The sequence below is a fragment of the Lolium perenne genome, chromosome 7 (genome assembly GCF_019359855.2).
Source record: "Lolium perenne isolate Kyuss_39 chromosome 7, Kyuss_2.0, whole genome shotgun sequence".
NCBI classification, from domain to species: Eukaryota; Viridiplantae; Streptophyta; class Magnoliopsida; order Poales; family Poaceae; genus Lolium; species Lolium perenne.
Genome location: NC_067250.2, coordinates 78,306,676 through 78,320,551, shown reverse-complemented (window position 1 = coordinate 78,320,551; position 13,876 = coordinate 78,306,676). Strand labels below are relative to the sequence as shown.

Genomic DNA, 13,876 nt, shown 5'->3' with positions numbered 1-13,876 from the left:
CCTGAGCCCCTGGTGTTGTTGGAGGAGGTCCGAGGAGCATCCTCCCTTTGCCAGACATGTCGGCCACGCCCACGAGCCGCCGACTGGTTTCGATTCCCCCTCCCCGGGCCGAAACGCCCGCCGCCACCATCTCCCATGGTACGCGGAGGAGAAGCCGCCACTTGAGCAAAGGACCGAGGATCTCCGGCAACCTTCCCACTCCACCAGCAGAAGGATTAGGTGGCGGGGGGAGGAGAGGAAGGAGGAACCCTAGCTCTTGACAAAAAATGAGCGAGAAGAAAATCGAGATATGACCCTGTGGCGGCGCTGGGGTTGGGTATAGAGGAGATAGGGTTGCATGTCCCTACCTGGCGGCGACCACCATTGTTGTGAGGAGCTGAGATCGTAGGATCAGGACACGTGGTCGGATCTCGCGCCGCCATGGCCGAAAGGGCTTTTGGGCCACAACCCAGGTCCAGCGACTGGGGGAACTCCGTTGCCAACGGCCATGGCGGCCCGCCGAGAATTCCCGCCTCCGGCGAACGCGGCACCAGCCAATCCTTCCACCGCCCTGGATCGATGAAGTGGTCCTCCCTTGGTCGCGACGGCCGCGCCACCATGAGATCGACGACCGAGAATTGCTGATGGGGAACCCGAGGACATGGCATGACGAGCTCATCAATGGAGGCTGGGAACGACTTAGGATCGAGTCTCTGCGCCGGAGGAGCTGAATCCGAAACTCCGCCGCCCCCTAAGAGAGACTCCGGCGGCAGCGACCGGGACGGAATGCGAGCATCATGCTGGGGGAGAACAACTGCTCCCCCAAACACGATTACCTCCTTTGTTCCGAGCGCCCTTGAATCGACGATGAATTCCTTCGAATCGGGTAGGAGGAGGTGCTTCCGAGCGTGGTGAGCCACCAGGACTCCGTCGAGGAAGGGGAAGTTCCGGCGATCACCGGGAATCGGCCGGACTGCGTAGGTCACTCGGCAGGACGAGACACGCGACGAGGACGCCATCCTCCTCTAGATTAAGAAAATAATTACCTGATGGGCCGGCGCCTGGTCGGGGCCTTTGCGGTAATTTAGATTGTGGATCCACCAGTTCAGGCCCAAAGAAACCCAGATATCTAGACATTCCCTTCCCTGTGCGCTCGCCCTCCCCGTCCGTCTCTCTTTCCCCACCCGGGTCCCGATCCATCCATCCGCGCTCGATTCTCACCGTGCTCCACCGCCTCGCCAGGTACCCTTCCTCGCCCTGCCCCGCCCCGCCCCGGCCCCCGCAGTTCTAGAACCGTCTCGGCGCCTCCATCCATTCCGCTGCTTCTAGTTGTGCCCCTAGCTCTAGCAGCACCGTAGGGTTGGAGCCTAGCGTTCGGATTCGACCCACCCGCGGTTGCTTGCTCTAGATCTCCGACTTCCTTCGCCGTAGATCTACGGTGTTGGTCGTTCTAGGTACGCGGGCCTGTAGTACCTGCTCTGTTTTTGATGCGCCAAGTGCTTGCTGTGCGCGGAGCGCTTCCAATTTTGGTCGCGTAAGAAATAAGGGATCGGGTGTCCAGTTACAGGAAAATATCGTTTGTATTCTAGGTGTTCCTACTTGGTAGTAATCCTATGTGCAATGTTTTGCTCCCGAATGAGTGGCCGTGCGTTTAGATTATTGGAGAATTCTTGGGAGGTTCTTCTACTTAGTTTGGAAATCGATCCCATTATGGTGGGTTTCGCGTGAAAGAAAGATTCCTGGAGGATGGACGGATTTCGTATGATCTTGCTCTTGGAAATGGCTGTGTACCTGCTATCATATTTAGAGCTTTCATATGTTTTTCTCCACATACATGATTCCTCTCTCTCTCTCTTTTCCCACCCGCGGTTGCTTGCTCTAGATCTCCGAGTTCCTTCACCGCCTTTTCCCTAGATCTACGGTGCTGTTCGTCCTAGGTACGCGGGCCTGTAGTAGCTGATCTGTTTTTGATGTGCGCGGAGGATTTCCAATTTTGGGCGCGTAAGAAATAAGAGATCGTGCGTTCCGTTACAGGAAAATATCGGTTGTATTCTAGGTGTTCTTACTTCGTAGTACTCCTGTGTGCAATGTTTTGCTCCCGAATGAGTGGCTGTGCGTTTAGCTTGTTGGAGAATTCAGGGGAGTACTTAGTAATTGCTGTCCTAGATTGGTTGCATTGTGTCAGTGTTTTTTTTTGTTATACATATAGTATTTTTTGGATGGAAACTGATGTTTGCTAGTAACATAAGCATGGTTCTTATAGATTCCTGGAGAATAGACGGATTTCGTATGATCTTGCTCTTGGAAATGGCTGTGTACCTGCTATATCATATTTAGAGCTTTCATATGTTTTTGTCCACATAGATGATTCCTCTCAAATTAACTGCGAATGTGATTTACCATTGATGCATTGTTCTGATCAATACAATGTTTCTGTTACAGGCAGCTCACACATGTTCTAGGTCACTGGTGAGAATTTGTGCTTCAGATGGCTGGGGCGCTGGACAGTTCTCGTTTTCTGCCTCTGTTATTGTTGGCTGTGCTGTTGCTGGCTGCTCCAAGCAATGCATTCTACTTGCCTGGCAGCTACATGCACACATACTCCGAAGGTGAGGACATATGGGCAAAGGTCAATTCACTCACGTCCATTGAGACCGAGATGCCGTTCAGCTACTACAGTCTGCCATATTGCCGCCCCCCTGGTGGCATCAAGAAGAGCGCCGAGAACCTCGGTGAGCTTCTCATGGGTGACCAGATCGACAACTCGCCCTACCGGTTCAGTGTGAATGTTAACGAGTCCCTCTTCCTCTGCACCACCAAAGGGCTTAATGAGAATGATGCAAAGCTTCTCAAGCAGCGGGCCCGTGATCTTTACCAGGTTAACATGATGCTGGACAATCTGCCGGTTATGCGTTTCGCTGAGCAGAATGGTATCACAGTGCAGTGGACTGGCTTTCCTGTTGGTTACACTCCTGCTGGTAGTGCTGATGATTATATCATCAACCACTTAAAGTTTAAGGTCCTGGTCCATGAGTACGAAGGTACAAATGTAGAAATCATCGGTACCGGAGAAGAAGGATCTGCTGTCATCTCAGAGACGGACAAGAAGGGGATGTCTGGGTATCAGATTGTTGGTTTTGAGGTTGTGCCTTGCAGTGTGAAGCGTGATACCGAGGCTTTCTCCAAGCTTAACATGCATGACAAGATTGAACCTGTGAGCTGCCCAGTGGAGCTTCGCAAGTCTCAAGCGATCAGGCAACAGGAGAGGATCACGTTTACCTATGATGTTGAGTTTGTGAAGAGTGACATCAGGTGGCCATCTAGGTGGGATGCTTATCTGAAGATGGAGGCTGGCGCCAATGTTCACTGGTTCTCCATAATGAACTCCCTCATGGTCATCTTGTTCTTGGCAGGAATTGTCTTTATTATATTCCTGAGAACTGTCAGGAGGGATCTCACCACATATGAGGAGCTCGACAAGGAAGCTCAAGCACAGATGAATGAGGAGCTCTCTGGGTGGAAGCTTGTTGTTGGAGATGTATTCAGAGAGCCATCTTGCCCCAAGCTGTTATGCATCATGATCGGCGATGGTGTTCAAATTCTGGGCATGGCAATCGTAACAATAGTTTTTTCCACACTTGGGTTCATGTCTCCAGCTTCTAGAGGAATGCTTCTTACTGGGATGATCATTCTCTATCTTTTCCTCGGCATTGCAGCTGGGTATGTCAGTGTTCGGCTATGGAGGACTATTAAGGGAACATCTGAAGGATGGAGATCATTGTCCTGGTTGACTGCCTGCTTTTTCCCTGGTATCATGTTTACGGTCCTTACCGTGTTAAACTTCGTCTTGTGGGGAAGCAAGAGCACTGGAGCCTTACCCATTTCATTATTTTTCACCCTTCTGGCTCTGTGGTTCTGTATCTCTGTGCCGTTAACGCTTGTCGGTGGTTTCCTTGGTACAAGAGCAGAACAAATCGAATTTCCAGTTCGCACCAACCAGATTCCCAGAGAGATCCCTGCACGGAAATATCCATCATGGCTTCTGGTCCTTGGAGCAGGCACGCTGCCATTTGGAACACTGTTTATTGAGCTGTTCTTCATTCTCTCGAGCATCTGGCTTGGAAGGTTCTACTATGTGTTTGGCTTCTTGCTGATTGTCCTGCTGATGCTTGTCGTTGTTTGCGCCGAGGTATCTGTTGTTCTTACCTACATGAATCTCTGTGTCGAGGACTGGAGGTGGTGGTGGAAGGCTTTCTTTGCTTCGGGCTCTGTTGCTCTCTACGTGTTCCTCTACTCCATCAACTACTTGGTCTTTGATCTCAGAAGCCTTAGCGGGCCTGTCTCTGCAATGCTTTACATCGGCTACTCGTTCCTCATGGCATTTGCGATCATGCTTGCCACCGGAACCATTGGCTTTTTGACGTCAATCTCCTTTGTGCACTATCTCTTTGCGTCAGTGAAGATCGACTGATGGATGCTCGCTATATTCAACGGCCTTTTGTATTTGTATTGCTAGAGTGTGGGTGCGAGCTTCAAGCTGAGACGTGCTGTTTACTGAGGTGATTTTGATGAACTGCAGATAATTTTTAAGGAGATGTGATGCAGTGTTCTCTAGTAATTGTCATTTTGTTTCCCTTAAGAATCATCGTGAGCTAGTAACTGCTATTACACTAGATACAACAACCCAGACCTACTTAGTATTGAGGAGCGATTGTTGGATGGCATTCTAATCTGTGAGTGGAAAGGAATTGGTAGCCGTGGCGTTGGTAGGCTCAGTCGGAGTACATGTTTTTGACAATTTTTCAATGCCATTGAAAAGGTGATTTCTATTTCTTGTGCAGGTATTCACCTTTTTCTTAACCAAAGGCAGAGCTCCTGCCATACTCGCATATTGGTTGAAGAAAAGATGACTGGGAACATTCATTTGCTTACTTATCTACTGTACAATGAAATGGTCTCATGCTTAATTCTTCAGTGAACACAACTATTATTCTTGCCATATCGATATGAGGAGTCCATTTTTTTCTTTTGGCATGGTAGTTAGGTAGTATCGTAAACACTACCATTTCTGCCACACCGTGTACCGGTATCGCAATAACATTAACAAAGCACCAATTGTCTGGTGGCAGTTGAATTCGAATTGCAAATGTCAATAAACACAGCTCTGCAGATGCTGTTCTTTTATTATAAACTCTGCTCTGGCAAATGATGATCATCTTCTAGTGTCGAGCTACAGCAGTAAAGCAGGTGGCATGGACAAGAACGTAGGTAGAGATACAGATAAAAGTACAATCGATCAGCGAGAGAACCGAGCTGGCCGGGAGCTCAAGCCGTCGAGCGTTTCACGTTCTTGGCCCAGATGATGTGGCCGTAGGGCATGAGGTGGCAGACCGGCGTGCCGCCGGGCTTGGTGCCGAGGAGCCTGAAGGAGATGTGCTCCGGGTTCCACATTGACGTGTCGGTGTGGCACACGGTGGCGATGGTCACCCCGTCGACGGCGCCCTCCATCTCCAGCATGTACGCCCTGGACGGGCCGGTGGTGTGGCAGCGGTACACGGTGTACGGGAAAGGCTCTGGGTGGCACGCCACGAAGACCGGGCCGCCCTCCACCCGCTGCACGGCGCGGACGGTGTACGTCTGCAGCGGCGCGCCGTCGCGGGGCAGCGTCGACGTCACCGGCCTCACGTCGCGTGTCCCCAGGACTCCCATGGCGCGCTCCACCAGCGCCTCCAGCGACGTCGCGCAGAACTTGGACTCCCCAGCCATGGTCGGCGTCTCGCAGGCGCGCAGCGTCGCCTCCATGCTGGATGCCGTGGTGGAGCCCGGCGCGACACCGAAAGCCGCGAGGACGCCTGGTAGAGCGGGCGCCGTGAACGGGACGGAGTCGGCGACGCGGCGCGGCAGGAAGCCCAGCGCCGGGGCCGAGGTGCCGGCGGGAGGGAAGTGGAACGGGAGACGCTCCCCGACGCGCACGGACTCCTCCTGGAAGAATACCTTGGTCTTCGTCGGTTCCGCCGCCTGGCCGCCACCCATAGCCGTGCTCGGCGCCTTGTAGTCGTACCCGAAAGGTGTGTCGGCAGCGGCGCCAGCAAGTCGCTCCCCTGCTTGGTTTGTGCTCGGCGCCTTGTAGTCGTACCCGAATGGGGTGTCGGCGGCGGCGACACGGCGTTCCTCGGCTTGGTTTGTGCTCGGTGCCTGCTTGCTGTAGCTGTACCCGTAAGGCGTGTCGGCGGCGCCTCCGCCGCGGTAGTCGTCGTAGTCGAAATCACCTGCTCGGGCAGCAGCGCCTGTGCGTTTGCTGGAGCCATCACCGGACGACGAGCGCCTGTAGTCTTGGTAGTCGAAGGGGGGCCGCTCCTCGGCCTTGCTCACGAAGCTGCTGGTGTCTGCTGGTGATTAACTCAACGTCGATCAATGCGTGCATTTTTGTAGTAGTGTGGGATCAAACTCGAGAGAATACAGTCAGTGAAGGGAGACGAGGAACATGCATGCAGATGCAAGACGGACCTGCTGCAGGGCGGAGGAGGCGGAGGATGGCGTCCGGCAATGGCGAGTGCGGCAGCACGGTGCGCCAGAACACCTCGGCCGTTGCCGGCGCCGCGTGGCCCAGCTGCCCTCCAGCCTGAACCTGAGGAGAACGCAACCGTACGTGTCAATCACTCTGACACCAGTTTCACGCATGAATGGCGCCCTATCTCATGCAAAGATGCACGCCTAGCTCAGTGGCTTCTTGGGCCATTACCGCGACTAGGGCGGCAGCGAGGAGGGCGATGAGGAAGCGCGCCATGGATGTGCGCTGCTCAGAGGTCGATTGAGGTCGTTGTGCGTGGGAGTGATGTGGTGATCAGGCGGCGATACTTATAGGCGCCCGGCTCGACGAGAAATTGACGCGTATTCGCATATCAAGCATCCAATTATGAACCCTGCCCTATCAATTACTCCACTACCGAATGGTACATACTACGGAGTACTTGCTACATTCAGTATATTTCATTTACATCATCAAACCGAGAGAGTTCGTACGCTGTAAGCATGTCAGCTATAGGGCAAGTTTGACTCAAGGCCTGGGTATTAATAAAAAAAATTGTGAAATGAAATCATTAGAAAATTTTCTTATGTAGGTTGTTAGTTTGTGGGTATACAATTTCTCCTTTTTTTCGAAATGGAGGTTAAGCCCCATCCTCTACATCAATTGATGCATACGTCATTCTTTATTAATTTTATTCAACAAAGAACTTACAAAGAGCATACATCTGCAGAAAACCCAACGCCACCACGCAACACCTACATACAGAACAATAAGAGAAAAGCATGCCAACAGGGCCTTGTGCCGTGAAAACGTGAAAACTCCTCATCAACTAGGAGCTGGAAACATAGCATACCGCTAAAAAAATCATGTCCATTATATTTCATAGGAAATTTAGCTCCATCGTAGTCCACTTGGTAAGAATCGTTTGCTTTTTCTGTGACACAATCAAACAAATTTTGCTACAAATAAAATCCAACAGAATACAAAGGGGCATGGCGTTGCAACATTGTGTTTTCCCTATTTCTGGGTTTTCAAAATCATGTGAATCAAAGAGCATTTTATAAGGTACTACACTACATGATTTCTCCTTAATTAATGAATGAGGTAAATATTTTGCCTCCGTTTTAAAAAAGAAAAATCAACTATCCCAACATTGAAGGAAAATTCATCAATTCCTTTTTTTTGCATATTTGTTATCTTTTGTCTAGCTGATTTTCAGCTTGGCATCATTCCAAATTTTCATTTGCATGATTCACTCCATCTCATACACAGTTTTGATGATCATGTGTCATTGTTCGGTTGTACATGACACCGGAGGACAAAACTCAAGATTGATAGCAAAATTCAAAATAAGCTAGCTTGTCCACCACAACTTATAATTGAGTTCTATAATTGACATTTAAATACAAATCTCTAATTGATTAACTTACACTCCCTTCGTTTCAATTTATTTGAAGTTCTAAGTTTTCCCTAAGTGAAGCTTCTCAAAGTTGAAGCAATGTTTTTTTTCAATATTCACAATGCCCAATATATACATAATGCAAATATATTGTATGACGATGTATAATAAACTTAAATTGATGATGTTGCTGGTAAACCTTAATATTTTTTGCATAAATTATATCAAACTTACATTAGTTTTTTGTGTGGGTAAACATTAAAGTAGTTTTACTTAGAACAAACTAGTACCTCAATTATTTTGGAACTGCGTAAGAGTATTCCTCAGTTTTATTTTGTTTAACAGCGTGTCATAAAATTTTAAAATACTACTAGTAAGAAATATATATGGCCAGTACATTTGCATATGTACTAGTGTTAAATATATATATTTTTCTGTTCATTCCTCAGCAAAACAAGGACATGAAAATATTATTCGCTATTCATAGTAGTCATCAGTTAAGCCAACAACCCAACACTGATACATCAACAAGGGCATACAGTCTCCGTACCACACAAGATTTCTTGGATTATCTTTCATGGGGCCGAGGGAGTATTTAACTTGAGTAAGAGGCTTAGACATCTTTGATGCAGAGATGATTAAGATTTAAGCAGTCATTTTAGCACTACTGACTCTGTACTTAAATAAGAAGATGTTTAGCCTTAAATTCTATCTTTTCAATGCATTTTAGAGTAGCAAAAAAAATCTCTCTCATCGCACGCAGATCAAACCCAATAATATTTAGAATATGTTATCTTCATTTTCTACATGTATTTAGCTCATTACATGTGAAAAAATTAAAGAGAAGAGTGATATTGGTTTGCATCTCTGTAATGCAATTTTCTCTCTACTTGATAATCTAGCTTAGAAAATCTATACTTTCACTTATTTAAGGAGGGAGGAAGTACTAGAGTAGGCGTCCGTGATAGCACGGGCTCAGCTGTGACGGCGACACCAAACAGACAAAGTTCTCGATTTGAGCTGGCACGAGAGAATATAATCCTGGGCGTGACATATGCTGATCCCCGCGCGTGTGGCATGTTGTGAGGCGCGGCAGCGCCAGATTCGTGTGCCGTACCTGCTCATCGTCCACGCTATTGTTGCATGCTGCCGGAAATCACGCGGAATCGGAATCTCTATCGGCTGCTGGCCGGCCGGCTGGCCGGCTTGGTGACGACGGATCGGATGTGTGTTCAGGGTCATGAATACTAGGGAACATTGGCATGCATCAGAGGTATGGCTGGTTTTATCGATTTGTTTGTTTTGGGTTAAAAATATTGATAACTAGTGCTGGTAATAGTGTTCTGCAACAATTTTGCTTTACATTAGTATAATTGACAACCTTGCTAATGAATACAAGTTTAGATTTGAGTTCGATAACTCACTGCTTTGTATCAGTCCGGTAACCGTTTGCTTTGTATCAGGTTCAAATTATGTTAATAAGTTGTCATTTTCATTAGTGTTGGACATCCTTGCTGTCTAAGTTTTGGTTCGAATTTGATAACTTGTTGGCTGTTTCAGCTGCCAAGAACGTTGGGACTTTCAGCTGCCAAGGAGGGCTTGGAGAAGCTGAGGAACCTGGAGGCGAGGTCGTACTGTTTCTCAAGTGTGGTTGCACTACAAAGCGATAAGAGCATCTCCAGCCGCATCCCCAAAACGTACACGAAACAGCGTTGGATCGAACGTGTTTTGTTCGTCTCGCGTTTGGGGGACGTCGTTCCACAGCCGCGTCCCCAAAAAACGCACCCTAAAATAAATAAAAGTGCACGAAAATACAGGTTTTAATTCAAATTTGATTATATGTTATAAGATAGCGTGGGAAGAGACTAGAAGCAGCGGAAAAAGGCGCGGGAACACGCGGTGGCGTGCGAACGCCGGCAACGCGTGGAGGCTGCGCAGCACCGACGAGACGTCTTGCCTGCCCCTCCATTGCCATTAAGGCAACACTGCGACGCTTCGTTCGTGTGTCACTGCGCGCCAATAACTTCCACCGCGAGGTAGGCGACGGTTAGGTTTAAACTTGAATGTGTCGCTGACGCGTCGGACCAGCGTCTCCTCTCCTCGCCTCGCTTCTTGTTGCGTCCGGCGTGCCCGGAGCGTCCCCTGTAGCGGAGACGGGCTCGGGATGCCGGACACCGTATTGGGTCGCGCCGAATGGAAAGGATCTTTGGGGCGCACGGCTGGAAACGATTTTTTATCCGACGCACCCCAAATCCCTTTAAGGGACCCGGCTGGAGATGGTCTAAGAGAGATCGGAGTCAAATGTTTCCGGTCATCGCATCAGTACTTTGCCCCCACGGAGCCTTAATCACCTACTCAATTGGTACCAACAAGCATTACCTTATACGTCGATACTTTCCAAAAGGGGAAAATAATGCAGCTAAGCTAAGCTAAGCCATGCTCATTAATCTGTATTTTTTGAACTTCATACCAGCCTTTATCGTGTACTAGTTTCTGTCCATATCAACAGTAAGACCATTTGATTTGTCTGAAGCGTTCATGTTCAGAACAGGCATCAAGGAACGGCACCTTGCACTCTAGACCCTTAGTTCTCAGCCATTGATGCAGTTACGTTTCATATCATAAGATTTACTACTGTTGAGTTCATCAACACTTCACTCTCTTGGCCCTGGTATGATCGATCAGCAGAGCTTAGTGCTGTTTGTTCACTCATTGAATTACCAGAGCATCTGCAGAGGATGGTATCAGCTTCTTACTGAACTAGCAAAAATATGTTGTAGATTATCTACCATAGCCGTTCTTGCAGAGTAGAGATAGATGGTGGCCTCAAATGAACCGTTTCTTCTTCTACTACGTTAGACACCGCGAACTGAAACCGATCTTGCCACTTTCAGCGAAGCACCATACTAATTAGATAGTATGGAAGCGGTGTAACCAGAAAACTATTACGATGCACTAACTATGTTCCAAATTATAAATCGTTTTGGAAGGCTAGTAAATTACTACTAGCCTTCCAAAACGATTTATAATATGGAACAGAGGAGTAGCAGACTAGCAGATAAGAGAAGATAGACTACTCAGCATATAGGGAGTATTCTTCCAAGTTCCAACCACACGAAATAAATATCTGAGTCACATAGGATCCTAGTTCCTAATTGATTAACCCAGTAAAAGATATAAAAGAGACAGCTAGAGCTGCTATCACCCAATCTGCATAGGATCTTTGTTACTCACGATCTGCATACCACCCAAGAGCTTTCATGGTATCTTCTTCTTCACACTCCAGTTCTGTTTCAAGAGAAACAGAACAAAGGTCAGGATGGGGATAATTAAGTATTAGAGGGTCATGGATAACTAGTACAACGATAGTAAAATACTATGTACACTTGAATGTTGTTAGAGTATATATTTGTATATCTGTATATTGTAGTTTTCTCATATGTTAGGGGGCTTCCAGCATATTTGCGCATGTACATGTACTATATATTGTGGTTTTTGGCCCCCTGATAATTCAACAAGCATATTTCCCTAACATGGTATCAGAACAAAAATTGGTCCTCTAGTTCCCGGCCGAAGTAGCTAATCCGTTGGCAGGTATGGCCACACTGTCTCTAGCTGCTGGCAGAGGGATCCCAGCTTACGTCAGCGGTACCATACTCGTCGCCAGGCTAGTTCTTCAGGATCTTCTGCTGTTGCGCTATCTGATCAGGATATTATCCGTGGTCTTCGTGGTCTGCTCACTGCTACAGGCTCTTCCTCGACGGGTACTGCTGGTTCTGTGCATCTGGCACCGCGCGATCACCACCTTCTACACAGTCAGGTACGTCATCCCCGTGGTATCTGGATTCTGGAGCTTCTTTTTATATGACTTCTGTGTCTTCTATTCTTTCTGTTCTTCGCTCTCTTGTTTCTACTGTCCGTGTTATCACGGCTGATGGTACCTCTCTTCCTGTTTTCAGTCGAGGCACCATTTCTACTTCCTCTTTCTCTGTTTCTGATGTTTCTCATGTTCCTAGTCTTAAGATGAACCTGTTTTCTGCTAGTCAGCTTACTGATTCTGGTTGTCGCGTCATTTTTGACGCTGATTCTTGTGCTGTTCAGGACCACCGTACACAGGCCCTGGTTGGAGCTGGCCCTCGCAGCCTTGAGTCCTCGGGGCTCTGGGAGTTAGACTGGCTTCGTGTTCCTCCTGTTGACACTTCATCTGCCAGTTCTCCTGCGGTTGCTGCTTCTATCACTGGATCTTTTCAGTAGTGGCATCATCGGCTGGGTCACATCTGTGGCTCCCGTTTATCGTCATTAGTTCGTAGTGGTCTTCTGGGGTCTGTCTCAGGAGATGTGTCTTTGCATTCATGTCAGGGTTGTAGGTTAGGCAAACAGATTCAGCTTCCCTATCCTACTAGTGCGTCTGTATCTCAGTGACCTTTTGATTTAGTTCATTCGGATGTTTGGGGTCCGGCTCCCTTTCCTTCAAAAGAGGGTCATCGATACTATATTTTGTTTATTGATGATTTTTCACGGTACACCTGGTTGTTTCTTATGCACTCTCACAGTGAGGTGCTCTCTATATATCAGCGTTTTGCAGCCATGGTTCGTACTCAGTATTCCACGCCTATTCGTGTGTTTCATGCTGATTTTGCTGGAGAGTATATCTCCCAGCACCTGTGTGGTGTTCTTGCTGAGCAGGGCACCCTCGCTCAGTTCTCGTGTCCCGGCGCCCATGCTCAAAATGGTGTCGCCGAGCGTAAGCATCGTCATATTCTTAAGACTACCCGTGCTATGATGATTGCTTCCTCTCTTCCGCCGCATTTCTAGGTTGAGGCTGTCGCGACGTCGACTTACCTCATTAACATTCAGCCTTCTGCTACCCTTCAAGGTGGCATTCCTCTCGAGCGTCTTTCTGGTAGCTCTCCAGATTGCTCGATTCTTCGGTTATTTGGTTGCGTTTGCTATGTCCTTCTCCCTCCTCGCGAACGCACCAAACTGACCGCTCAGTCTGTTGAGTGTGTTTTTCTCGGATACAGTGATGAGCATAAGGGCTATCGCTGTTGGGATCCTGTTGGTCGTCGGATGCACATCTCTCGTGACGTCATGTTTGATGAGACGCGTCCCTTCTATCCTCGCCCCACCTCGGGTACTTACCCGGTGGATGATATCTCTTTTCTTATTTTTCCGGATGCACCCCCTGCTGTCCCTTCTCCTCCCCCTCCTAGTTCTGATGCGCCCCATTCGATTTCTGCGTCATTCTCTCCTCCGTCTAGTTCCCCTAGTACTCCTCGTTCTCCGGCTTCGGATCCTTCCGATGATGTTCCTTCTTCCTCTTCTTCTGATGAGGTGTCCTCTGCCGATGAGCTTCCCCCTTCACGGCCTGTTCGTCAGCGTCGTGCTCCAGCCCGTTACTCTCCTAGTCAGTATGGTCTCTCTGTCGTCTCCGAGCCGACTTCTTATCGGAATGCCAAGCGTCATCCTGAATGGCAGCTTGTCGTGGCTGAGGAGATCGCTGCGCTTGAGCGCACTGGCACCTGGGATCTTGTTTCTCCCCCTTCTGGTGTTCGTCCTATCACGTGTAAGTGGGTCTATAAAATTAAGACTCACTCTGATGGATCTCTTGAGCGCTATAAAGCGCGTCTTGTGGCTCGTGGCTTTCAGCAGGAGCACGGCCGTGACTATGATGAGACTTTTGCCCTTGTGGCTCATATGACCACTGTGCGTACTCTTCTTGTTGTTGCTTCTGTTCGACGATGGTCTGTGTCCCAGCTTGATGTTCAGAACGCTTTTCTTAATGGCGAGTTGAGTGAGGAGGTTTACATGCAGCCTCCTCCTGGGCATTCTGTTCCCGATGGGATGGTTTGTCGTCTTCGACGTTCTCTCTATGGTCTGAAACAGGCCCCTCGTTACTGGTTTGAGCGTTTTGCCTCTGTGGTGACTGCAGCTGGATTCTCTCCTAGTTTTCATGATCCAGCACATTT

General features: G+C 48.5%; 2 protein-coding genes across 4 annotated transcripts; one reads left to right on the top strand and one right to left on the bottom strand.

Moving 5' to 3' along the window:
* The first annotated feature begins 1,101 nt into the window (after positions 1-1,101).
* On the top strand, positions 1,102-5,119 carry LOC127316943 (transmembrane 9 superfamily member 12). 2 transcript variants are annotated; one of them, XR_011748773.1, is made up of 3 exons: positions 1,102-1,221; positions 2,422-4,538; positions 4,821-5,119. XR_011748773.1 is itself a non-coding variant. In XM_051347424.1 (2 exons), the coding sequence occupies exon 2, from the start codon at positions 2,468-2,470 to the stop codon at positions 4,448-4,450; it is 1,983 nt and encodes a 660-aa protein (XP_051203384.1). In that variant the 5' UTR covers positions 1,102-1,221; positions 2,422-2,467; the 3' UTR covers positions 4,451-4,597. The 2 variants fall into 2 exon arrangements, 1 of the variants encoding a protein (XP_051203384.1); XM_051347424.1 differs by lacking the exon at positions 4,821-5,119 and having other exon boundaries at positions 2,422-4,597.
* Positions 5,120-5,128: 9 nt separating this feature from the next.
* LOC127316944 (protein RAFTIN 1B) lies at positions 5,129-6,829 on the bottom strand. Of its 2 annotated transcripts, none has more exons than XM_051347425.2 (3): positions 6,722-6,829; positions 6,487-6,607; positions 5,129-6,368 (listed from the first exon to the last, which is right to left on the bottom strand). In XM_051347425.2, exons 1-3 carry the CDS (start codon positions 6,764-6,766, stop codon positions 5,305-5,307), a joined length of 1,230 nt encoding a protein of 409 aa, XP_051203385.1. In that variant the 5' UTR covers positions 6,767-6,829; the 3' UTR covers positions 5,129-5,304. The 2 variants fall into 2 exon arrangements, with proteins under 2 accessions (XP_051203385.1, XP_051203386.1); XM_051347426.2 differs by having other exon boundaries at positions 5,129-6,365.
* Between the last annotated feature and the right edge of the window lie 7,047 nt (positions 6,830-13,876).

Coding starts and splice junctions, on each gene's coding strand:
- LOC127316943 (XM_051347424.1), top strand. CDS start 2,468: ATGGCTGGGGCGCTGGACAGTTCTCGTTTTCTGCCTCTGTTATTGTTG.
- LOC127316944 (XM_051347425.2), bottom strand. CDS start 6,766: ATGGCGCGCTTCCTCATCGCCCTCCTCGCTGCCGCCCTAGTCGCG. Junction 6,608..6,721: donor TCGCTGCCGCCCTAGTCGCG/GTAATGGCCCAA, acceptor CGTTCTCCTCAG/GTTCAGGCTGGAGGGCAGCT. Junction 6,369..6,486: donor CCTCCTCCGCCCTGCAGCAG/GTCCGTCTTGCA, acceptor GTTAATCACCAG/CAGACACCAGCAGCTTCGTG.